General features: G+C 40.9%; 1 protein-coding gene and 1 long non-coding RNA gene across 7 annotated transcripts in view; one reads left to right on the plus strand and one right to left on the minus strand.

The window, feature by feature from the left end:
- Positions 1 to 26,499, minus strand: part of MAP3K9 (mitogen-activated protein kinase kinase kinase 9) — a 129,868-nt gene that overhangs the window by 69,191 nt on the left and 34,178 nt on the right. For 2 of the 5 annotated variants that reach the window (XM_089521790.1, XM_089521794.1), the window contains 3 exons: positions 24,416 to 24,528; positions 21,732 to 22,535; positions 10,417 to 16,455 (listed from right to left, as the gene is read on the minus strand). In XM_089521790.1, coding sequence (XP_089377916.1) covers positions 15,983 to 16,455; positions 21,732 to 22,535; positions 24,416 to 24,528 — 1,390 coding nt within the window. In that variant the 3' untranslated portion in view covers positions 10,417 to 15,982. Of the gene's footprint in view, positions 1 to 10,416; positions 16,456 to 21,731; positions 22,536 to 24,415; positions 24,529 to 26,499 lie in introns of those variants that run through there. The other 3 variants (XM_089521792.1, XM_089521791.1, XM_089521789.1) reach the window with 2 other exon arrangements.
- Positions 11,645 to 20,644, plus strand: LOC149314731 (uncharacterized). 2 transcript variants are annotated; one of them, XR_016280961.1, is made up of 4 exons: positions 11,645 to 11,716; positions 19,691 to 19,776; positions 20,178 to 20,297; positions 20,516 to 20,529. It is a non-coding gene; the product is annotated as an uncharacterized LOC149314731 (long non-coding RNA). The 2 variants fall into 2 exon arrangements; XR_016280960.1 differs by lacking the exon at positions 20,178 to 20,297 and having other exon boundaries at positions 20,516 to 20,644.

The following is a 26,499-nucleotide window of genomic DNA, read 5'->3' on the forward strand; positions in this document are numbered from 1 at the left end:
CGAACAACTAAACTCCACCCAGTTTATCAACTATCCTATCTGATTCAATTAAGCCAAAGGCACTTACAGTACCTCATGATATTACCAAACCTCTCCCCACATCAGATTTTTGGAGATAATACAAACAAACCAGGGTAGAGCTAGATCTTGGCTTTTGGCCTGCTTCCATCAGAATGCATCAACCATAGCTTACAGGAGGGTTATTAGCTGCTAGGAGGGTCAGAACTGATTGTATCTAAGTGTTCATAGAAACGCAGGCATTCTCCTCTCTTTGTTCACATTTGAGTAGGTGTTCTACTTGGCATTAGCCTGTTTGTTTGTTCACCATAACACACACATACAAAATCTAATACACATAGCTTTCTGCACTATATCTTATACTCTATGTAAGAGTATAAGATACAGTGCAGAAAGCTATGTGTATTAGAATTTCTGTGTGTGTGTTATGGTGAACAAAGAAACAGGCTAATGCCAAGTAAAATACCTATTAAAATGTGATTATACATTATACTGAGAGCCAACATGGTGTAGTGGTTTGAGCATTGGACTACAACTCTGAAGATCAGGGTTTAATTCCCTGCTCAAGCATAAAAACCCACAGGGTGAACTTGGGCAAGTCACATTCTTCTAGCCTCAGAGGATTGTAATGGCAACCCCCCTCTGAAGAAGCTTGCCAAGAAAACCCTATGATAGGTTTGCTTTAGGGTCATCATAAGTAAAAAACGACCTGGAAACACTCGACAGCAATAAAATGTTATATGCTAGATACACTCCATAGTTATATTCCCAGGCCTCAAAGTTAGCAATCAAAATAAACCTGTCTTGCAACAGTATATCTACAAAAATCAGTGTCTCTCCCCATTTGGTCTGTATAAATGAAAAGATTAATTCTATTTGGTTGAAGAAACAGCAGGATTAGAAAGATAAAATCTGCAGCCATCTTGCCCCTCAACCAGTAAAAGAAAAAAGAGATGAGGTTAGATTTCATATTTTCTTTAGAGCGTCAAGATGGAGGGAGGGGGAGAGAGACAAGCCATTATTTATTTATTATTTCATTTATATTCCATCTTTTTCCCCAGTGGAACCTAATGCGGCTCACAGATAAAACCTTTAAAATTGCAATAAAATTCAAAACAATTAAAACACCTATATCCAATAGAAAATCACATAAAATACTGTATACCCAAGTTAAAAACAAATGAAAAACCCACCTGCTCCATAAAACCAGCCTGCTTTGCATTATATACAGAAAGCCTGCCAGCATAAAAATGTTTTTGCTAACAGGCGAAATGCCAGCAGAGAGAAGACCAGCTTAGCTTCCGGAGGAAGCGCATTCCAGAGGGTGGGAGCAGCCACCGAGAAGGCTCTCTCTTGTGTCCTCACCAAGTGAGCCTGTGATCTTGGCTTGGCAGGACCGTGAGAAAGTTTTCACCTGCATACCTTAGTCTCTTGCAGGTTCATATGGGGAGATACAGGCGGGATACAAACGGCCCTCAAGGGGCCGTTTTCCCGCCGCCGCCATTCGCTGCGTAGGGAAGCCCCAGCTGCCAGACCGCGAGGCTTCCCTGCGCAGCAAAAAAGGAGCGGCGAAATGCCGCTCCTTTTTGGAACGCGGAAGTGGCGCTGCGAGGGGTGGAGTGCGTCCTCGCGACGTCACTTCCGCCGCGACACGTCTGGACGCACAGCGTCCAGTACGTCAACATGGCGGCGCCCATGTGGATGGGCACCGCAAAAAAGTACGCGCTCCGCGCGTACTGGGAGGAAGGGCTGTCAGGAAGGTAAGAACCTTCCTAACCCTAATACGGCCCTTCCTAACCCTAGTACGCGCGGAGCGCGTACTTTATGGCGGTTTGTATCCCGCCACAGTCTTTCAAATTGTCTGGATCCAAGCTGTGTAGGGCTTTATAGGTCATGACTAGCACTTGGAATTGTGCCTGGAAATGAACAGGTAGCCAGTGGAGCTGTTTTAACAAGGGAGTTAAATGCTCCCTGTAACTAGCCCTGGTCAGCATTCTGGCTGTGGTGTTTTGAGCTTGCTGAAATTTCTGAACAGTTTCCAAAAGTAGTCCCACGTAGAGTGCATTGCAGTAGTCCAAATGGGATGTGATCAAGGCATGTGTCACCATACCCAGATCTGACATCTCAAAGAACAGGCGCAGCTGGCGCACAAGTTTGACATAAGCATATCACCTTTATATATTCAAGATAATATATGGCTGCAAAGATGCATCCCATAATACAGTTTGAAAGATCTGCTTGGCCTTGTGTAATAGGGCATAGATTATCTGATTCAAGTCTTTTCCTCAAGGGAAAGAAAAATATGTATGATTGTTTTCCACCCTTTCATGCCCCACTATGAACTCACATGATGAGTATCATGATTTGCATTCAGTCTATAATATCAAGAATCTCATTCCGGCAGTGACATCTCAGTTAGGAAGTTGGTGTCTTCTTCCTCTCTCAAAAGCATCACAGAAGTTTATGACATGATGAGTATGGTAGCATAGAGATTTAACCTTAAAGGATGCATGTCCTAATGCCAGTTTCTCTCTACCTACTCTGAGCAAGTGGATTTATCGATGTCTCTCCTCATAACAATGGGAAATACTGTTGGAGATTTAACAAAGCAAGCCTAAAAACCCTATTGGACAGTAACTCATCTTCCCTTTTAAAGTAAGGGCTTAGAGCAGGGATATGAACCATGTCAACCCTTGAGATGTTGTTGAACTGCAACTCCCAGCATTACTCACCATTGGATTAGGCTGCTAGTACTTGGAGTCCAACAAGATCTTGATAGCTATATGAGTTTCTTTTCCCCCTTGATTTATTTTATTGATATTTTGAGGGCATCCATTCTCTTTCATCACAGTATTTATAAAATTAGTTTGCAAGACTGTTTAACTTCCCTTCCAATAAAATGTTATTTCTTTTAATCTAGCTGTTAAAATCTATTCAACCATGCTTATTTCTTCTGCCCTTCACAGCAAGTTTTTAAAAAATAATCTAAATTTAATATGAGGAATGTCTCTGATCTCCTTCACAAGCCAACGTCACACCATCTAAAATGGCATCTGTCCCCTACAGCAGTTCCCAGGTCATTGATCCTCAGGAGTCCGCCTCTCCTTGAAGGAGATACTGATTGGATTTGACATCTATGCTTTAAGCTGCTCCTGGACTAAGAAAAGAGTATGCAATTTGTATACTTTTCTGTAATTACAGTAGGCCCACCACATTTGCTGGGGTTGGGGTGAAAAACTCCCGTAAATGTGGGGAAAACACAAATTAAAAAAACAACACTATTCTTTTTACCTGAGAGAAGAGCTCTCTAGAAATCTCCAGGTTCTCCAAAGCAACTCTGTGGTCAATATCTCAAAGTGACTCAGAGTGAATCTGACTGAACACAGACTAGAACCTATTTGAAGGTCTACTCTGTGGCAGTGTGGGCAGCAAAGACATTATTTTTTGCTGCCAGCATTGCATCTGCAGAAAGCCATCCAGCAGAGCTATTCTGAGTAGTCAGGGGTCTCTTACACACTCACCCTCAAATAGAAAATGCAGACCATTTGGTGGCACACTGTGAAGAATTTGCACTGCACTTTGCAGATAAAGTTGCTCAGATCCACTCTGATTTGGATGCTGTAGTTGATACAGTGCCAGTGGATGTAACCTTGTCTCCTGTCTATCCACTGTTAATGGATACTTTTCAACTTGTGCAGCCTGATGATGTGGACAGGATCCTGGGAGAGGTAAAAGCCACCACATGTGTCTTGGACCCTTGTCCTTCTTGGCTTATTAAACAGGCCAGAGGTACTGTTTTACAGCGGCTCCGTTCCTTCCTAGAAGGGCAAACTCAGAAGGTGGTGCTGGGGGACTTCTGCTCGACCCTGTGGCCATTGACCTGTGAAGTTCCTCAGGGTTCTGTGCTGTCCCCTATGCTATTTAACATATACATGAAGCTGCTGGGAGAGGTCATCCAGAGTTTTGGGGTGTGGTGTCACCAATATGCTGATGACACTCAACTCTACTACTCCTTTTCACCTCAATCCAAGGAGGCTGTCCTGGTCCTAAACCAGTATCTGTCTTCAGTAATGAACTAGATGAGGGCAAACAAATTGAAACATAATCCAGACAAGACAAAGGTGCTTCTGGTCAGTCAGAAGGCAGATCAGGGAATAAGGATCCAGCCTGTGTTAGATGGGTTCACACTCCCCCTGAAGACACAGGTTCGCAGTTTGGGGGTACTCTTGGATTCAGCTTTAAACCTGGAGGCCCATGTCTCTGCTGTGACCAGGAATGCTTTTGCACATTTAAAACTTGTGCACCAGCTGCACCCATTCCCTGAGACACTGCATCTGGCCATGGTGGTACATGCCTTGGTTACATTCCTTTTGGACTACTGTAATGGGCTCTATATGTGGCTACCTTTGAAGAAAGTTCAGAAAATTCAGCTGGTTCAAAGATCTGCTGCCAGGCTGCTAACAGGGGCAGGTTACAGAGGGCATACAACAGCCCCTGTTGAAACAGCTCCACTGGCTGCCAGTTTGTTTCTGGGAACAATTCAAAGTGCTGGTGATGACCTATAAAGCCGGCCCGGGCTCTGAGATCTGCAGGGGAGGCCCTTCTCTCCATCCCACCACCATCACAAGCATGGTTGGTGGTGACAAGAGAGTTGTCCTTTTCCATGGCTGACCCTAGGCTCTGGAACTCCCGGTCCAAAAGGAGACTAGAATGACCCCTTCTTTGACCTAAAAATGCCTAGAGAAGTGTTTTCTCTAGGAACTTCTAGGTTCTCCAGCACAACTCTATGGTCAACGTCCAGCAGAATTGTACTGGAGGATTAAGATTCCTAGAGAGAACGTATTAATCAAAACCACAAATAATAAATCCGCAAAAGTCAAAGCCACAAATGCGGTGAGCTGACTGTAATGTTTATGTGGTTATTATAGGATCTCAAAGCTAAATGAAGCACAGGCGGGGTACAGACCGCCGCTTTGCGGCGGTTTGCCGCCGCCGCCAGTAGGTCCGCGGGGGAGCCGGAGCCTTCAGACGGCCCGACTCCCGCGCGGACCGAAAAAGAAGCTCCAAAATGGAGCTTCTTTTACCGTCGCGTTTGCGATGTAGCGAGGCGCCAGGGGCGCGCTCGCTACTACACAAGCGGCGCGACGCGTACGGACGCTCAGCGTCCGATACGCAAAGATGGCGGCGCCCATGTGGAAGGGGCGCCGCCATCTTGTACGTATAGGATACGTACTAGGGTTAGGGGGGTGCGGAAGCACCGCCCCTTCCTAACCCTAGTACGTATTCTATACGTACTAAATGGCGGTATGTATCCCGCCATATTATCAGGAAAAACAGAGGGAAGAAGGAAGTTTACAGCTATACAAAAAAGCACAGCATTCCTGCAACACTTTAAATATGAAAGCCAATATTCAACTGCTAGCCCCAAATAGAGCAGACCCATTGAACCAGTGGGATTTACAAAAGAATTTACTTAACAATCAACAATGGATTCAATGATTTTACTCTAGCTTGGACTAGCAGTCAAAAACATTTGTTGACTCATTTCCTGTAATTCCTCCTTTATCTTTTGATTTAAAATGGAGCCCTGGTGGCGCAGTGGTTAAATCCCTGTACTGCAGCCATTCACTCGAAACCACAAGGTTGCGAGTTCAAGACCAGCAAAAGGGCCCAAGCTCGACTCAGGCTTGCATCCTTCCGAGATCGCTAAAATGAGTACCCAGACTGTTGGGGCAAATTAGCTTACTTGCTGTTCACCGCTATGATCTTTGGAATAGCAGTATATAAATAAAACAAATTAATTAAATTAAAACACACAATTAAGAACTGCAGTAGTCAACTGAGATATAAAAATGTACCCACATTAATCAGATTTTTGTTCTTTTTTAAAAAAGTAAAACGGCAGCTGCTGGTGTGCATCTACTTAGAAAACATACTGTCCTTTCACTGTAACCTAGGAAAAGAGTGTCTCAGAGGTTTTGCTGGTACTCATGCATGTGTGCGTGTATGCCCTCACGTCTCCTGTTGCCTTATGGCAACTATGAATTTCACAAGGTTTTCTTAGGCAAGCAATCCTAAGAGGTGGTTTTGCCATAGCCTTCCTCTGAAATATAGCCTACAGAACCTTGTATCTCCCATCCAAGGACTAATCAGTGCTGACCCTGCTTAGCTTCCAAGATCAGACAGGATCTGGTGTCTTTAGGATATCCAAATAAAGTAGACCCATGGAGTCAACAGAACTAACAGAAGTGTTGATTTACCAAGTTCCCATTGATTCAATGGCTAATCTCTTGTTGGACATAAAGCCATTAGATTTAGGCCCAAACTTTTATAACATAAAAGTATGCTTTTCTGTTCATGACAATTATTATTATTATTATTATTATTATTATTTAATTTACAGACAGCTGGAAATCTTCAAACACACAATTCATGTGGAAGCCTATGTCTTACATTTTACAGTGCTCTGCCCTGTAGCATAACATCTTCAAGAGAAAATGGAGAATTCTTTTCAGTAAATTCTTGTCTTCTTTGGTTTGACTCAATAACAATATACAAAAGGTCTTGCAATGAGTGTATATAGTTTGAAAGAGGCACTGCACAGGTGCAGGATAACCTATTTGTGTGAGTCACAGAGACCATAGGGAAGTTTGCAAATATTAAGTTACATTCATAATTCATATGTTGATTCCAGTAGTGTTCATTAAAACTGTCAAGACCTAAACATGTAACTGTATACCTGCTCAGATGGCATCTCTACACAAAAGCTTTATTCTGCTAGTCAATTATGTTTCTTTTCAAGGCAGTGACTGCCTTGGTAGATAAGCTTTTCCTCTTTACACCATCTCTAAATAGGCTTAATTCTGTCAAACTTTCAGTAGAAACTATGGGGGATCTATGCTCTTATTAGTAAGAGCTGTATCGGATGAAGTATAAGCTTCCCTGCTTAATCAGATTATACATAGAAAGCTACCAGGTTGTGTTGTTTTTAATAAAAAAAAAAACCCTGAGGTTTGTTCAGCTCACTTTATACTGGGGCATTAAAATTGTCTCTGTATTGTACTGAGCACCATCTGCTGGCTACTGTGAACTTTGAACAGATTTTAAAATGTAAGATGCCAAGATATATCTTACATACATTTGAATCCATGGATGCTCAAGACTTATTATATACAGTATAATAGTATAATGAAATGATATCCCTTATATAAAATGGCAAAATCAAGATTTGCCTTTTGGAATATGTGTGGGGTGTGTGTGTGTGTGTGTATGTGTGTGTGTCTGTATACCCACACATAATATTTACAAGCTGTGGATGTTTGAATTCATGGATAAAGAATCTGTGGATACAGAGGGCCAACTGTATAAGTTACAACCAATAGCTGTTTCCTTTCCAGCTCAGAGAAGCAATCATTTGCCCTATGATATATTTTGAGGGGGAAGTTTTTTACACTTGTAATATGAATATATACTATGGATATTTACTTGGAAACAAGTCCTATTTGGTTCAATAGGACTTACTTCCCAATAAGCATGCACAGACCAGCATATAGCAAAAAGGTTGTTCAAAAGTTCAGGATATATATATATATATATATATATATATATATATATGCATTCCAAAACCTAGAAATCTAATTTCAAATCATTTGAACAGTATTGATATACCTTATATACTCAAGTAGAAGTCAACCTCATGTATAAGTTGAGAGCAGGTTTTGAAGTCAAAATTATGGATTTTGATATGACCTGTGGATAAGTGGAAGGTAAAACTTAGGGGTATGTAGAGATGCAGAGGATGAAGAAGAACTGGAAATGTTGCCAAAGAATTTACAAAATTCCAGCAGTCAAAACTGTTTGTGCTCATTCTAAAGATTAGAGTTGAAATGCCGTACTTGCACTGACCTGTGGATAAACTGACTCAGGTTTTTTGGGTCATTTTTTGACTAAATTTTTAGACTTTTACATGCATATATAAAATATAATAGCCCAGCATGCTGAGGATCAGAGCTGGGAATGATATCCAACTAAATATTGAAAGGAGGCTCTTTGGCAGAGATTGTCTACACCAGAAAAACTAGGTAGGATACAAGGGAAAAAATGATCAAAAATTTACAATACATGTAACAGCAGAGAATGAAATTAGCACAATTTCTAGGAAAACATCTGCAAAGACAAAATGAAGATAGCAGTATTCAAATTATTCTTTATAGCAGTTTTATTCAAGTTTGTGTGCTCTAATGTTGAGACAAGGCCTAGAATAGCATTACACTGTAATACAATAATAATTTAAGCCATTGAACCAAGCCTGCTTGGCATCCTTGGTTTACATTTTTCCTCCAATACATCCAGAAAAAACAAACAAAGAAAAAGCAAAAAGATCTCCTACCAACCTCAATTAGTTCTGTTTATTTAAATATTGTTCTCTAGCATAAATTAAAAATGTATCAAAGATATACATACAGTACATAACATATTGATAATGAACAGAGACAGCAGGTTATACAAAAGTGTGACTTGTTTATTTGTTAGCTACAGTGAAACAAACCAGTCACTGATATCATTTAAAATTATTTTAAGCCTCAAATGGCTTAAAGAGGCAACAAGCTACTGTCAAATAAAGCTTTTTTTCGGGGGGGGGGGGGAATCCACCATGTTACCCACCATTGCTGACTTACTGCTGAGTTAAAAGGCAGTTTTTAATATCCACTTAATCACTGTCACAAAACAAAGAACACACAGTACCCCAATAGATGAGAACTGTAACATGTATTTGGGACAAAAAATTACCCTTTCAGTGCTACAGCCCCATACCAATATTTTTTGTGAACACAGTAATTTGGGCAAGAAGCCCCAGGAGGTTTCAGCCTGAGAGACTCAATCAGCCAATACAGTACTAAGACTCAAACACACACTCTAAGGTGCTTTAAAAAACATTTGTTATGCCGCACCTAAGCAAACATCAATCAGAAATTAAAACCGTCTACACTTGAGCATGCAAGACCACAGGGACTAATATATGAAATAAGTCAATTGTGTGGAAGTCTTTCACATGACTACAGTCTTTCTGCAAGATAAATCTGACCCAATTAGGAGTAGAGGGAGGAGGAGGAGGAGGAGGAGGAGGAGGAGAATGATCCAGGGAATCCAATTATACAAGTAGCAGTCAGAATTTAGCCTTAAACTACTGCAAGTGCTGGCAACCCTGGATTCAAAATAAGTGATTTAACAAGACTAAAACTTAATTGGAACTACTTACTGCAGATGTGTATTTACCCCCTTACAGGGGGTACTAATAGAAACACAGGTTATTTACTTGTCATCAGTGCATAAACTCACTTACAGTGTGCTCAGCTATCCCTAGCAATCTTCAGAACTCTCTAAATCTTTGGTTAGCACAGGGGGGTAATTATACAGCCCTAACAAATGGGGTTGCATGACATCTCCCAGAATTCCTCACCACTTGCTATGATGGCAAGGGCTGGTGGGAGTTGCAGTTCAACAACATCTAGAGAGCCACACAATTCCCACCCTTGAGTGAGCAACTTGGCACTCCTGCCCCTTCTTTGAAAGGGACTTTGCCTTTCTGAGCATGGCTTGAGGAGAGATTTTTAGAAAAACTTCTGCCCCCCATAAAGCACCTGCAGCAGGAAAAATGGGGGCAGGTTATGTGATTGTGCAGATAACCCACTCAGAGAATACACAAAGATGGAGCCTCTGTTCTGGAAAGCAGCTAGTAGACAACATCATATCTGTTACTGGGGTGGAAAAGAGCATACACAAACTGAATTACAGATGTCAATCAGATCTGTAGATCCTTAGAAGAAAAACACTACATAAAACAAAACGGAGGATAAACACAGGGGAACCATACAAGGTACAGAATGAAAGGAAACAGAGTATTTTGGAACAAACTTTCACAATCTTCATCCTATGTGATTCTATATATCATGCATACACTTAAACTGAGGGATACCTCAAACATTACTGGATACAATTTTGAGCAAATACTAATTTAAAATGATTAATATTTAAATAGAGAAGAGTTCTTCTTCTCAATTCACAATGAATAGGATATTCTGTTAGTTTGTCTTGTCTTATAAAAGACAATTAGGAGTTCTTATATTGTATGTAAAACGCAAGCTCTCATGTGGCAAAATGAACTTCTGCTCCTCTCCCCAACCGATGTACAAAAGACAATGATTCTTAGCAATTTGATAGTCTCACTGTCTGGGGCATGGGGTCTGTTCTGGCATTTGAACCGTAATTGGGGCCATATTTTAGCTATGCTACTGGCTAAAATTAGGGTTTGCTTCTAAACATTCAGTATCCTCCTTAATCATTAGGTCCAAGAACACCATTACTTCTATTTAGAAAGTAAATCAAGTGAAGGCTCCAAATCACTAATAGCAGGTTTTGAAATAGCTGATCTAAACTAGGGATGCGAAAATCTCTCAGAGTCAACTTCATTATATATTTCTGAATCCAGCCTGCATTTTCCTCCTATCTTTGTTTCGTATCAGGTTGTACAACATTATTTTAAACTCCCATATTGATATTTGCACTCATTTAAAAAACATATTTTCCTCTTATGCACATTTTTTACACATTTTACCTAATGTTTGTTTGTTTGATTTATTGACCACTTTTCTCCTGGCACGGGACCATTTTCTCTGCATTTAGTAAAGCATTTTCATGTATATTTTTTCAACCGTATGCATTTTTAGTCACTGGCATTTAAACATATTCACTCTTTTTTGTGCACATGCCTATAACTCTTGCAAACATGTGAATTATCAAGATAGCATGTGTTTCTTTTCACGAAAAGTCCTGGGAGGACTGAAAAGCTTACTTTCACTGAGCCATTTACATGCTTGTTACTGTAGCAATACAGAAATTCAGTGTGAAGCAGGCTAAACATCAGGGCTTGATCTTGTGGGAGAAAGCCATTTAGCCAGAATCTACACATATTCAAGGAAATAAAATTTGCTCATCTGACTAGGCCTATAGAAAATAAAGAAGCATAAGATTAGTCTTAAAAAAACACCACAAGGAGTGCTTTCTCAGCATGAACATAAACATTATATTTAAGAAATTTTTAAAGACAAAGAAGTATAATCCACTTCTTTTGATGGTATAGTAATAATTACAACTTGCTCAGTAAATCTACACTCCTGTTGAATGAGGTAGCTGTTGGTACAGATGGAAAAACAGAGGCACATATGGCAAAATGATTTGCCCAGTATCATAGAGCAAGATGATGACAGAACCAAAACAAAACCTGACCTGATACTATTTCAAATTTCAATTTCATTCCTAGACATAATAGTTTTAAACAAAATCATTTTCTAATTGATACTTATGGCTCAGAGTAATGAACTGTAGCCACTTCTCATTAAAGATGATAGTAAAGGGGTTAAGAGTAGTAGGATATTAAGATCTGAGTCATCTGTCTGCAAGCAAAGACGGTGAATGTGGAGGCTTCAAGCCAGGGTTTTGGGTGGGGGGGGGGAGCTGCCCAAAAGCATCCTCTGCTTTCATTTTACCCCAATACCCTCCAGATTCTCTGCCCCTCTTCCTTTTCCGCTCATCTTTGCAACCATCATGTCAGCCCGGAGATCAAGATGAAGAAACTGACATCATAACAGTGGAAAAGAGGAGCTCCTCATCCTTCAAAGCTGTTAGCACCCTAACTATTGTGAGTACAAGTTACTGCTTAAAAAGAAAAATGGCAAGTCCTACAACAACATTTGATAAAATACATGCAAACTTGTTTTTTTTTTTTTTTTACAACTTGCTTTTTTGTCACTATATGATCTGGATCTGAGGAGCCCTGGTGGCGCAGTGGTTAAATGCCTGTATTGCAGCCACTTACTCTCAAACCATAAGGTTGTGAGTTCAATACCAGTGAAAGGGCTCAAGATCGACTCAGGCTTGCATCCTTCCACTAAAATGAGTACCCAGATTTTGGGGGGCAATTAGCTTACAATTTGTAAACCGCTTAGGGAGTGCCTAAGTGCACTGATAAATGGTATAGAAATGTACTTGCTATAGCTATTGGACAGCCACATTTTTGATTCCTTAAATAGAGTTCTGTTTTTTGACAGTATGAATGTTAGTTTTACCTTCAATCTAATCTCTGATACAGATGACAGCAAAACAAAATACTGTTATCTGAATGGAGAGGAGATGGATGTTCTGTAATGGATCAGAATTGTATACAGAGGGCCCTTAATATCCACTGGGGTTTGGTTTCAGGACCCCACCATGGACACCAAAATCTGTGGATGTTCAAGTCCCATTATATACAACAGTGTGGTAAAATGTTGTCCCTTATACAAAATGGCAATATCAAGGCTTGCTTTTTGGAATGGCGGGGGGGGGGGGGGGTATTTTTAAGTCATAGATTGTTGAATCCGTGGATGCAGAATCTGTAGTTATGGGGGGACGACTGTATGTTCATTAACTGTTGTGACCATTTGGACCTTCTCATGAAATCCACTTCAGTCTGGGAACACTGGTGGGTTACAAATGGCCCTCAAGGAGCCGTTTTCCCGCCGCCGCCATTCGCTGCGTAGGGAAGCCCCAGCGGCCAGACCGCGAGGCTTCCCCGCGCAGCGAAAAAGGAGCGCCGAAATGGTGCTCCTTTTCAAAACGCGGAAGTGGCACCATGAGGGGCGGATCGCGCCCTCATGGCGTCACTTCTGCCGCGACACGTCTGGACGCACAGCATCCAAGATGTCAAAATGGTGGCGCCCATGTGGATGGGCACCGCCATTTACAACGCGCTCCGCGCATACTGGGAAAAAGGACCGTGAGGAAGGTAAGAACCTTCCTAACCCTAATACGGCCCTTCCTAACCCTAGTACACGCGGAGCACATACTTTATGGCAGTTTGTAACCCGCCTTTAATTCCTTTTTAATGGTGCTTACGTTTTATCAGGTGTTATGAGGCAAAAGCATTCTGCACCCTTGTTGGTCGCACAAAATGCTACAAATACCATAAACACACTTGCCTTTTGTACATGTCTTGGTTTATGAGAAGTGACTTTTGCTACTAAAATTAGACTGGATGTTCATATTCAAGTACAGTAATACATCAATGTTTGAGGAACGTATTTTTGTATACAAATATATTGTTAATCTCTGTTACAGTATGTATTGTACTAATTCCTACACTGCCTGTATATTTTAGTATGATACTGATACATAACTAAATTAGGTAACATAGGGCTGGAGTAGATCGGCAAAATATGCCAGCTTCCTGGTGGCTTGGGGGCGTGGCATATGCACGACACATGCCCCCAAGCTGGCAGGAAGCTGCCGTGAATCCACCCAGCCATTTACATGGTGGCAGCTTTTCGGTGCTCTAGCAGCATAGCATTTACATGCCACACCAGAGCTGAAAAGCCACGGTGGCGGTGAAAGACACACCCTTTTTCTGGTGAAAAAAGGAGCAGCATTTTGCTGCTTCTTTTTGTATTGGAAAAAAGCCAGATCAGGGCTGCAGTGTGCAGTTGCTTCAGCCCCAATCCGGCACTCAAAGGGCCGTGTCTCACCATCCCTTTGGGCCAGTCTGTTTCAGCCCGTATTCAAGACTGCCCTTGAAAAGTATTCTTAGCAGCAGCACCTCAACTAGAGAACTCCCTACCCAAGGAAGATTGGCTGGACCCACCTCTTTTAAGCTTCTGGCAGTCAGCCCAAATACTGCTGTTGTGCATGACATTCAGTGCTTGAAATTGTTTTAACTGTTTCAAAACTGGATTCTAGGACTGTTTTTAAGACTGCTTTCAGGGTTTTTTAAAGAATATTTTAATGTACTTTTAAATTTTTTCTTTGTATTGTTTTAATTAGTTTTTATTTATTCATCACCTTTGGAGACCTTGTGGTCTGGAAGGCAATACAGAAAGACTTTAAATAAATAATAAATAAATAAAATATAATGCATTGTAAGGAAGAGATGTCAGAATTGAGAGCAAAAGTGTTTAAGAGTCTAGGAGGAAGCTATGAGAAAACTTTTATGTTTTCCAGAACTGAGGTAATACTGCAGTTCTTTATTTTATGTTAACTTTAAAATAATAAGAACTTTAACACCAGAATGGAAAAGTTAGACTTAAACAAAGTACAGGCATACCTCAGTTTACAAAGCCTCTGACAAAGAGGCTCCTTTTTACAAAATCTTACAATTTTCATTTTGGTGATCAGACTTTTAGATATATGCATCTTTAATATAATGGGGTATCTGGTGAGGCCAGTTTATCTGCTTTCCCTTTTTGTCTCCGTTTTGATGTTCAACCTACTGTGTAAAGGCTTCTGGAGAGAGCTCATGTTTCGTTTGCCTGTTGCAGACACACAACTAGATAGGATCAGCTAAAGCAGAATCCTATTATTACCCAGCTCAAGCTTTTATTGCATTGTTTACTGCAGACAAACTGCTGCAACCTAGAACTAAAAGTCTGTTTCTCCAGCCCTCCTTCATCCTCTCCCAATGCTAATCCTACTTAAAGCTTCCAACTAGATAGAGGACAAGGAAGAAAAAGGAAGACTGGGAGAGACATAAAAAGTAGTACTGGCGGCTAACAAAAATGACATGGTTGTTTCATTTCACATGCGCATACTGTTAGTTTTGGTTGCAAAGTTTGCTGAAACATGTTGATGCGCTCTTTTTATTTATTTTGGTGGTGTAGGACCCTATCTCTATTCATTCCAAGTTGTTTCTGCCTCTGGTAGCCAATTTTCTGTCAAAGAATTAATGTGCAGGAACACATCTACTTTATTAAATGAGGTATACCAGTAGCAGCAGCAGGGCCCCTCTCTATTTTATTTTGCTTCAACCATTACCAGAAATCTGGGTGCACCAAAGATCCTGCCCTTCACTTGTCGGCCAACTTCAGAAGACCAAATGGCAAGCCTTAATGTATGCATTAAGGTATCTCCAGATTGTCTCATTATTGGAAAGAGGTCATTTTAGAAAAATAGCTACTCAATTTAATCATCAATATATAATTCAGTAAAAAGGGGACATACCCACAAATGACTGTTTTTCATGCAGCTGCTGAAATTTTGCATAGGGTGCATAATTTCATACCACATGATTTACCATTGTATTTCACAACTTTCTGGTTGCACAAAAAGCTTGTGTGTCAACCAGGAAACATAAATTTGCATGATACTTTGTGCAAAAATTTCACATTGTCCCCCCTCCTCCTTCAGCATCACAGCTTTCTTTTCTCCATCATCCCACCAGTGAATCTGTGCTATTGCACCCTGACATCCATTTACCTAAAATGTAATTTCAGGAACTAAAAAACAAAATTTCAAGGCCCTTTGCCTTTTTTGGGCACAATGCAACAAATGTATTGTGATCCATGATATGGGTGGTATTGGCAAGTACAATATTTGTCAAGACACCCTCTTCTCCTTCCTTCCCCAGCAATCAATTCTGAAAGGAAGAACTGTTGGCATACCCCGAAAGACTAAGTATTAGTTCTGGAAAATCCAAGGAAAAGCAAAATGAAATGGGACAAGAGTTCTGGTAGAGACAGTTAGTACATATTCCTGTAGCTTATCAGACTGTAAACAAACATTATTGTCTATCATCACATTTAAAATTTTGGAGTTGAGGTTATCACAAAATCTATACCAATACTGAGTATCTCAGCACTTGCAGATCAAATAAGTATGGAGGCTTAGATATACTGTACCACATTGCTTGTTGCAGTTTAACACTGTAATGAAGAAATAAGGAAGACTACAGGAAACCCCACATCAGGACTCTGCAGCTTTGTGTAGCTCAGCTACATACAGCTACAAATAGTCAGATAACCTATTACCATTAGTGGATACAAGACTGCAATATGACTTCAGCAACATCACTCTACTTCAAATATCTTCAAAGTGCATTCTTAGTGCAAGAAGTAGAACTAAATCAAACAGAGTTTATCAACCCTTTATGAATTTCATGCTAGGACCAAAACTCTGGCTTCAGTTCATATGCTGCAGGTTGGTGTGTTCTGACCTCAGTTCTGCATAGCGGCACAGTGCTGTCCTCATTCTGCCCTTCAACATCCATGTCCAACAGTGTCCGTTCTTCTTCAGGCAGTCTGACATGGAAAGAAAGTAGTGCAGGCCTCTCTTCAACAGTACTGCTACTGCTGGCAAAGCAGGAGTCCAGGTTACTAGGAGTTTCTGTATTGGAGCTATTAGCAGAGGACTCACCCCTAGCATTACTGGGGGATACCAACCACCAGGGGTCAATCCGCTGCCTGTTAGCTGAAGGGCGTGGCCTAGGTAGGAATTCCAAGGTCTTAGGTCTCTCCAGCATGGAGTCTTGCTGAGTATTATGGCGCCTGGGGGTTGGAGGAAAGATGAGATTGGGGTCTGGTAGTCGAGGGACATCGTTTGGACCCTGACTTGGACTGGGTGTTCTTAATACACCTACTCCCCATCAGGAAAAAAGGACAACAAAAACACAAGAAAAGAGGGGGAAGGGTAAGAAGAGAAAGAAACCAACCAGTTAGACAACACTGATGAAATGAGACATTAGGCTCATTTAGTAAACAAAGAGTGACGTCAGACAGAGGATTGATTGTTTATTGAGAGCATGCAAACCACACAGAACTGCACTGATCTTCATGATGATCCTTGCTGGATCATATGGTAGATCTAGGCAATAGCAGGTCCAGCAAAACTGGCACTATCCAAACATGACATTGTCCAGAGATCGTTGTTCAAATTGACAACTTACATTCACCTCTCCTTTCCCCTTTCATCATCCTTCCCACACTGGCAATTTAGTGTTAAACTGTGCAACCAACAGTATGAATACAATTGTAGTTAGGAAGTAAAAAAACAGGATATCTACATTCAAAACTAAGAGCTTCCAGATGATTTTCAGGTACAGCATAATATGAATTTAATGAAGTGATTCTGACTTATCATGATGAAGCTGTTTAGAACATGTTTCAATGATTAAGATTAAAAGGTTCACTGATGTTGATCTTGCTGCAGTTTTAAGATGCAAATCACCAAATCACTTTTGCCTGTTGTTGGCAAACATCACTTGAGGCCAGGAAAAAAGAAATTATGAAGCTTCCTAATCTTACTGTCTCTAGTTTCTAAACAAATGTCGTCTTTAGCATGGACATGGATACTCCGTGGGCAGAGGTATGCAATATCTCTGCCCTATCATGGACGGATCATTTCCTGGTCGAGGCTCGACTCAAGGCTTCTACCCAAATCCCTCCCAGGGGTGGAGGACCTATTAGGATGGTCCACCCTCGAAGGCTGATGGAACCCAAAAGGTTCCAAGAAGCCCTAGAGGGTTATATGGTTGGAACTGACGGCGATTCTGTTGATGTCCTGACTAACATCTGGGACAAAGATCTCTCCAGGGCTATACACAGTATCGCTCTTAAGCGTCCTTTCCGGCCCGCTTCCAATAAACAACCCTGGTACACGGAAGATCTCAGGGAAATGAAGCGGGCCGTGCAATGACTAGAGCGCAACTGGCGAAGACACCAGCACTTATCCAACAAGACACTCCTTGAGTCTCTTTTGAAGGCTTATGGAGTGGCAGTAAGTGCAGCAAAACATTCGTTTTATGCTGCACGTATTGCTTCCACGGAGTCACGTCCGGCAGAGCTGTTCAGGGTAGTGAGGGAGCTAACACAACTGCCCTCCTCCCTGAACCCTATTTTAGAACCATCAAAAGCCTGTTGTGACAAATTTAACAACTTCTTCGCGGATAAAATTTCTCGGATAATGGCCAATCTCGACACCAGTATTTCTTCAGAGCCTATAAGAGAGGCAACCAGAGCTTCCGTGGACTCTATTAAACTGGATCACTTTGAGTTTGTGAATACTGAGGAAGTGGACAAGATTCTTGGTAGTGTTAGGAAGACGACATGCTCTCTCGATCCCTGCCCTTCATGGTTGACGGCTCAGAGGGGAACTGCGGTAACATCTATGCTGTGCCGCATAATTCATCCTTTAGTGAGGGGCGATTTCCATCCAGCTTGAAATTAGCAGTAGTTAGACCTCTGCTAAAAAAGCCCTCCTTAGACCCCCTGATACGAAATAACTATCGACCTGTGTCGCTGCTGCCTTTTTTGGGGAAAGTGATTGAGAGAGCGGTTGCCTTCCAACTCTAAGCGATCTTGGATGAAACGGATTTTCTGGACCCATTTCAAACTGGCTTCAGGGCGGGCTATGGAGTTGAGACTGCCATGGTCGCCTTAGTCGATGATCTCCGTCTGGGCATAGACAGGGGTAGTGTGTCCCAGTTAGTGCTTTTGGACATCTCAGCGGCTTTCGATACCATTGACCATGGTATCCTTCTGGAACGCCTGAGGGAGCTGGGTATCGGGGGCACTGCGCTCCAGTGGTTCCGTTCCTACCTCTCGGGTAGATTCCAGATGGTGCAGCTGGGGGACTCTTGCTCTGACAAGAGGGAACTTACATCTGGTGTCCCTCAAGGAGCAATCTTGTCTCCCATGCTATTTAACATTTACATGAAACCGCTGGGCGAGATCATCCAGAGACATGGGGCGTGGTGTTATCAATATGCTGATGACACCCAGATATGTTTCTCTGTGTCCCCGATTGATGCAGTGACTAGGGATGGCATCTCTCCTCTAAATGCCTGCTTGGAGTCGGTAATGGGCTGGATGAGGGAAAACAAACTCAGTCTGAATCCAGAGAAAACAGAAGTACTAGTGATAGGCTCCCCGGGCCCGGGTAGTGAAATTTTTTCACCTGTCCTAAATGGGGTCACGCTCCCCCTTAAGGACTCTATTTGCAGCTTGGGAGTGCTTCTGGACTCGTCACTCCAATTGACATCACAAGTGGATGTGACGGTCAGAGGCGCCTGTTATCAGCTTTGGCTGATACGCCAGCTACGACCCTACCTGGGCTGGGGGGACCTTGAAACGGTGGTACATGCTCTGGTAACCGCTTGATTGGATTTTTGTAATGCGCTCTACATGGGTTAACCCTTGTACCAAACCCAGAAGCTTGAATTAGTGCAGAATATGGCTGCGAGATTGGTCGCTGGCTGTTCCAGGGCTGACCACATAACACCCATTTTACAAGATCTCCATTGGCTGCCCATTCACTTCCAGGCGCAATACAAGGTGTTGGTAATTACCTATAAAGCCCTAAATGGCTTGGGCCCAGGTTACTTGGAGGACCGCCTCTCCCCATATAATCTGCCCCGCACACTCAGCCGGGAAGAACCTATTGAGGGTTCTGACTGCGAAATATGCGTCGACTTCGCAAAGGGCCTTTTCTATCTCAGCCCCAAAAATTTGGAACACCCTTCCTGATGAGCTCCGCTCCATCACCTCCCTGGATCTCTTTAAAAAGAAACTTAAGACGTTTTTTTTTCCATCAAGCTTGCCCTCATGTGCTCTGATATCATGTGGTTCCCCCCTATATGTATTTTGCATCATGGCTCATCAGCTCAACTGGCTTTGATTTGGTTTAATAGTTTTTAAATTGTATTTGTAATTTTTATACAGTTTTATCATTATGTATATATTGTATTTTTATTCTGTACTGCTGTATTGTTGTATTCTTTTGTTCTGTACACCACTTTGATCAATGCGGAAAAGCGGTATAAAAATGAACTTTATTATTATTATTTATTATTATTATTATATTTTATCATCAGGAAATTAAAAATTGGTTCAGAGACTGCAATTTTGAAAATAAGTTTCCAACACAAGGAGGCAGGACCAAGGATGAAAACTAATACAGGTATACCGTAACTACCGTAATACAAAATTTATTGTTAGCAACATTTGGGAGTATAAATTGTTGTTTATTTATATGCTTGAAGTGACTTTGTGTTTAGAAATAGCATAGGGTGCATTAAGGGTGTTATTATCATGCATCTGTGTGTGATATTTATATAGGTAGGATATCAAACATGATTCATTTTAATGGCTTAATTTAATTTAATTTAATTTAAATAAATGAATTAAAATGCATAAATGGTAGTAATTCAATAATTTATAATTAAGCCTTATTTTCCTGCACAATTTATCTTGCTAAATATACAGTAATTTATTATTGAACTAAGTAATATAAATAAAATGTACATTTAATGAATGAATGAATGAATGAATGATTGAATATCCCACTTTTTTCCAGCATAGGATTCAAGAGGAGAAAGGGGGAAAGGAAGAGACTTTGTCTGGACTACCTCCCATTTTTGAGGTCAAGACTGAGGAGCTGCCTTTTTTCCATGTGAAAGAGGTTTCACCATCTTTCTCAGGGTACAGAGGGTGTGCTAGTGGATATGCTAATTTCATGGTTTATTCCCTCAGCAGCCACAAAGCACCAGATGTCTGACATGTACATCTGTTTACTTTTTATATTTGCAACTGTGCAGCACTGGAAAAGAATATTATAAGCAGGGCATTGTAGTAGGAAAAGTATGTCAGCAGTTATGTACTAGGAATGCCTATTGATAAAATATGTCTTTCCTAAATAGGATGAAATATGGACAAGCTAGCAAGTCATTGATTATAACTACCTACTACCTTCTACCAATGAGGATCCTTAAAGAAGCAGCAGTTTTGCTTATACAGTAATTGTAATTATACCCTCAAAATGTTACTAATGTCTGAAATAAAAAAAAGTCTTGTTCATTTTTTTCATTAAAGTAACTAATCAGAACCAAAATTACCAGACATATACAGGTTTAAAATGCTCTTAGAAGTTTGACGCTGGGCAAACAAGCAGATTTCAAATGAAAACAAAATACATCTTTTTATGGGAAAAGAAACTTAATTTTTGCCATTATTCTTGTGTTTTACTGCGTTATGTTTCATACTACCCTTACATCCAAACAGAATGAAGGACTGTACATAAATATTTTATGAAATGGCAGGTGGAATGGGGAAACTGATGTAAAGATATAGTTTGCATAGCTATGGCTCCTGGAAGAATCCAGGTTACCTTTATTTATTTAACTAATGGTTACATTCTTGTTATCAAATAAACATTTCCTGTTGCCATTTTAAAAAAAAACATTTCAGCTTTAACCAGTAAATAGTATGCCTTACTGTAGAAAACACTGCTGAAAATGAATTAGTCAGTCAAAATCTATAATGATGCCAGTAAATGTTGGGAGATTTTAGGGCAAGGCAGCAGTTAGGCTATGGCTTTGCAAACAAGGAATTAGTTCCCAGATATGGTTAAAGTAAAAGCAGGGTGTTTTTTGTTTTTTTACTTTGATGAAGAGAAAGAAAACTAGAATCAGAGTGACAATCTGTCTCTAGTGGGAAAGAACACAGAGCAGCTGAAGAAGATCTGGTGTGGAAAATTTGTATGCACAGTTTTGTACAGTATGGGAAAGTATGCATGCAAAGGGGAAAGCATTATTAAAGCAGAACAAGGATGGGGGAGAGTAGGAACTAGCACCCACAAATAAAGGACAAGGCTGCAATATGTGGGAAAGATGAATAAAGACCAGAGAGAAACAGGTTTCATTCCTTAAATATATAGGGGAATCTTCTGCTCACCCTCCCCAAACAAGGACAGCTCCATCTAATTACATACAGGAATTCTTGCTTTAATTCATCAATTGCCTTCCTTTAGAGCCAACCTCTACAGCTTCTACAGCAATGAAGGAAGTGCAGTGTCAAACTGTGTCATTTACTGGCTTTTTATTCTATAGAGTACAAGGAGGGCAAACGATATCTTACCTACTCCCAGTGTTCCTGTTGGAGAATTACTGGAAGAGCACCCATTGGCAAGTAGACCAGCCACTTTTATGGCACCTTCAGAGGGGGTGCGTCTATGCCCCCCTTGCTTGGCTTCAGATGAAAGAGTCACATGTGTAGGAGTCAAGGACTGGTTGGGGTCGCTCTTGAATCTCTCCACACGGATATTCACCAGTGGGTTATTAACAACTGGTAAGGGAGCCTTTACTGTCACAGGGCTGATAGGCATCTCGTACACCATTACCTCATCACTGTCAGAGCGCAGGAGGGAGCGTGTGGAGTTACATTCAGAAATGGAAGACAAAGAGAGCAGGGTAAGCGAAGTGGATGGCTCCCCTAGAAATAGTGTGGGCTCCTCTTTCTTAAAGAGCTTCCTTGAAGGAGAACTGGTACTATGACGGGAGCGCCCAGCCCGCTGGAAGATACTCTCACGTTTCTTTTTCTCTTCCTTGGGGGCATCATACTCTTCCTGGGTTAGCAGCTGGCACTTGCCAGCCTCCAAGAGGTCGAAGCCTAGGCCAGCAGCAGCTAAGACAGCCCCACAGCCAAGAAAGGCAAGCTCACAATGTTTGTACTGGGAGCCTCCACGTTTGAGGCTATTGGTGGGGGTGAGCTGAGGGGTGCTTGTGGCAGAGTTCATTGGAGTGGTCTCCTCATTGGCATCACTGGACTGGCCATCCCAGTCCTCATTCTTCTGAAATGGGATGCAAAGATATGATGCATTAGACCTAGGAGATTGTGTCATCTTGCTCTCCCCATTTTTCAAAGAATCACCATCTTCATTCTCTGGAACAAAGATACAAACAAAAATGAAACACTAACATTTTCACTGTTGGTATCAATTCATTAGATTTCACAAAAGTAGAAAAGGAGTGTTTGGAGGAAAGGTTGATGAAGGATGAGTAAAAAAAGATTACAGTTAGCTCTCCACATATATACCTTTGCCTTTTGCAGATTTGCACACTCACAGATTTGCGTAATATGTTCTCTCTAGGAATCTCTAAGTCCTACAGCACTACTCTTCTGGAAGTTGACCATAGGTTTGCAAAAGAAGACCTAGAGATTCCTAGAGAAAACATTATTCTAGGCATTTGTAGATCCTCCAACATGATTCTATGGTCAACATCTTGTGGATGTTGCACTAGAGGACTCAGAGATTCCTAGCTAGGTGTTCTCTTAGGTAAAAAAAAAGTGGGATTTTTTTTTGTGGTTTTAGGGATCCTATGCCCCTAACCCAAACGAATGTGGAAGATCCATTGTACGTCTAATGTTACAGAGGAAGACTTGGAATATATTTGTATTAAAGATATTCATATCCATTTATTATTTATAAAGCATCTAAAATTCCTTGCATTTTGCAATCTAAAGCAGTGACAGGTTTGAACTACAGCTCTCAGAATAAACTGGCCATGAAGGCTGAAGCTTGTGGGAATTGTAAAGCAAAATATCTAGAAGGCATCAGGGTGACTATCCCCAAAGATTTAGCTGAAAAGGAAGTGATGAATGGAGCAATTTACAGAACTCATTCATACATCTTTGTAACTCAGGCCAAACCAGCACTGATAGTGGATGGTTCATCTGAACATGGAGATCAGATAGCCTCCATAACATAAAGAACCTTTCCAAAGTAGAACCTGAAGTGTCAGCAACACTTGGGCAGAAAGAGTTTGGACATAATTACCCACTCCCTGATAAGTACCAGACTGTATTATTCTAAGTTGTTATACATGGGGCAGTTTTTGAAAAGTTCCTGGAAACTTCAGTTAATGTTAAATGTTGCTGTTTAGGTGAAAATTGGTACAGTGGTACCCCGGGTTACGAAATTAATTCGTTCCGCCGCCGCTTTCGTAACCCGGAAAACTTTCGCTAGCCGAAAAGCCCATAGGCTTTAATAGCGAAAGCCGCGATTTCGTGTGAAATCGCGCCGAAAAGCACCAAAAATTTTTTCGTAACCCGGAATAACCTTCGTAACCCGGAAACAATTAATTAACTGGATTTTTTTCGTAACCCGGAAATTTCGTAAGGCGGCGCATTCGTATCCCGGGGTACCACTGTATAAGTTCAAGAGGTGTCAGATCTGAAAACCTCACAGTCTGACTTGTTTCCAAACAGAACTCCAAACACTAAAGCTTATCTTAGAAACCCTATATGACTTAGAAAGTGAATGCCTGAAAAATAGCCTCTCTCACATACCGTATTTTCCGGCATATAAGACGACTTTTTGACCCTCTAAAATTGGGTCAAAAGTCGGGGGTCATCTTATACGCTGGGTTAAGCCCGGCAACAAGAAAGCCCTGCGGCCCAGTGTGTGTGCACTCAGCTGCCAGCTTCTCAGGTCTACGGAGGCCTGGGAAGCCGGCGCGTGCTCTCTGGGCTGCCGGCTTCCCAGACCTTCGGAAGGTATATATGACCATGCTTGAAAATCATTGCTAATTATATTGTACTCTAACTATTTCCCATCTCGCTCTGAAGTGGCCAGGAATTCTGCAAGGGAATATGTCCCAGCTAAGTCAACAATTGAAACAAGCTTGCTATGTATGGTACACCTGTAAAAAGTGTTGTGTGAAAACCCTGAAATTATAGTGCAGAAAAATATTTAAATTTTGATAGATATAGAAGAAACAGAATAATTTAATTTTATGCAACTCGTTTAATTAACACTTTACCCATTTCTGCTAGGCTTGTAAATCCTAGAAAAGGGATTATTGTTCTCTGGACTTTTCCTAGGTTTGGAGCACTGGATGACCATTGTCTTGATCCATCAACAAGGGACTTTAGGCTAAAATAAAGAGAACGAAAATGTATAATGCAGAAACTTATTTTCTTCTATTCAGTTTATGACTAATATTGTTGAGATTAGTATTGTGCAAGTAACTTCAGTTAATAGTTAATGAGGCATCCCTTAGCATATGTTTCCATAAATGACACAGAGTAAAAAGAACTGAATAAAATTAAACAGTAAAATAATATATAGATATGGAAACAGCATCATATTTCAATCCAGACAATTGTAAAACAGTACAAGTTAGTTATTTAACACTCTGGAAAGCCTAGGGAAAGAAAAATGTTCTCACCTCCAGCCACAAAGCTAACTTTTTGAGGGAGTTTATTCTAAACGTTTTACAGTTTAGAGGGCCTCCAGGGAAGACTTAAAGCTGAGCAGGCTCATGAGGTACAGAGGCAGAAAGTAGTCTTTCAAGGAGTCATGTCTCAAATCATGCAGGCCTTTATAGGTAACCAAAAGTACTCTTAACTGTCTACAGAAGCAGGTCAGAAACCAATGCAGCTATTTATAGAACATAGTCTAAAACATCTTTTAGCTGGTTCTAATCAGTTCTGCCACTTTTAAAGACTTATAGTTTTCAGTTAAGTCTTTAAAACTGGAATGGATAACCTCCCGTCTGTGAGACAGGTATGACTTTCAGAGATTCTCATCCAACTCCCAGGATCTCTCCTCAGTTCCTCTCCCCACTAGCCCCCTCCCCTAATTCAGTACTGGATAAGGAGTGTGATATTTATCTTCCTGTCCAGCAAGAATAGAAAAGAAGAAAATTAAAGGTGCTGGGTTCCAGATTTAATCAGGGTTATAGAGAGCAGCTGAATAGCAGAACTTTAACTCTTTTCCCTCTTTTAGCTGAGGGATTTTTACCAATTATTTCCACAAGGGTGAATGCAGTTGTTCCAGTCAGAGATGTTATCTCACACAAACTGCAAGAACAGGAGACTCAATCTGGATTGCAACCACAGTGGAGGATAGGCAGCAAAGGAAGCTCCTCTGCTACTCTATTAGCATGTACCACCAAACTAGGATTTGGATATTAGCAATCCAGGATAATTCTTTATGTCTTTGTCTTCACAAATATACAATCATGAACCACGTTTCATTTTTCTGAGAACTGGGTTCCAGAAAGAGCATATTGCTGTTGTATACCTTCAAGCTCTGAACTATGTTTTATTTAACCCAAGAAAAAAACAAGGTTCTTGAATGAGCATGCTCCTGTAGCTAAGTACCTTCAAGACTTGTCTCTGACTTACAGTGACATGGGTTTACTTAGCAAGATTTGTTAACAGAAGGTTTGCTACTGTCTTCCTCTAAAGTTGAGAGAGAGTGACTTGCCCAAGGTCACCTAGTGGGTCTCCGTGACTGAGTGGGGATTTGAAACCTGGTCTCTCAGATTTCTAGTCCACATTAGTCAGAAAGAGAATACCTGTCACATTATTTATCAAATAATTTATATTTTCCTCTGCTCTCTATCCAAAGACGCTATATCAGTTTGGGTATTTTTCCTCTCATCCCAGCAATTTATTGCTTCAATATTTAAAGTGCAACATATGCCTTCAGACTATTCTCTAAGAAATATATCCATATGGCAAAAGATATCAAGCAGAAGATGAGATACATATAAGAAAGTAGAGTTGACATAATCACTTGAAAGTAAGATCTCTAAATTGGTAAAATGCTGTTAAATGGATGTAAAGTCGGCCTTCCATCCACAGCTTGAACATATTTCAAAACTCCCCACAAAATTCCAAATAGCAAATCTTGATTTTGCCTTCTTATACAAGGGACACCATTCTACTACACCATTGTATAAAATGGGACTTGAATATCCACAGGGAGTCCTGGAACTAAGGCCCAGTGAATATTAAGAGCCCACTGTACTACATTTTCAGTTCATTACTGTAGGCAGAAGAATAAATAATGCTGTCAAAGTCTCATTTTTATGAAATTTACACAATTTTCTGGGTT

This window comes from Sceloporus occidentalis, unplaced genomic scaffold (genome assembly GCF_023333645.1).
Source record: "Sceloporus occidentalis isolate IW3139 unplaced genomic scaffold, rSceOcc1.0.p SCAF_4, whole genome shotgun sequence".
Lineage (NCBI taxonomy): Eukaryota > Metazoa > Chordata > Lepidosauria > Squamata > Phrynosomatidae > Sceloporus > Sceloporus occidentalis.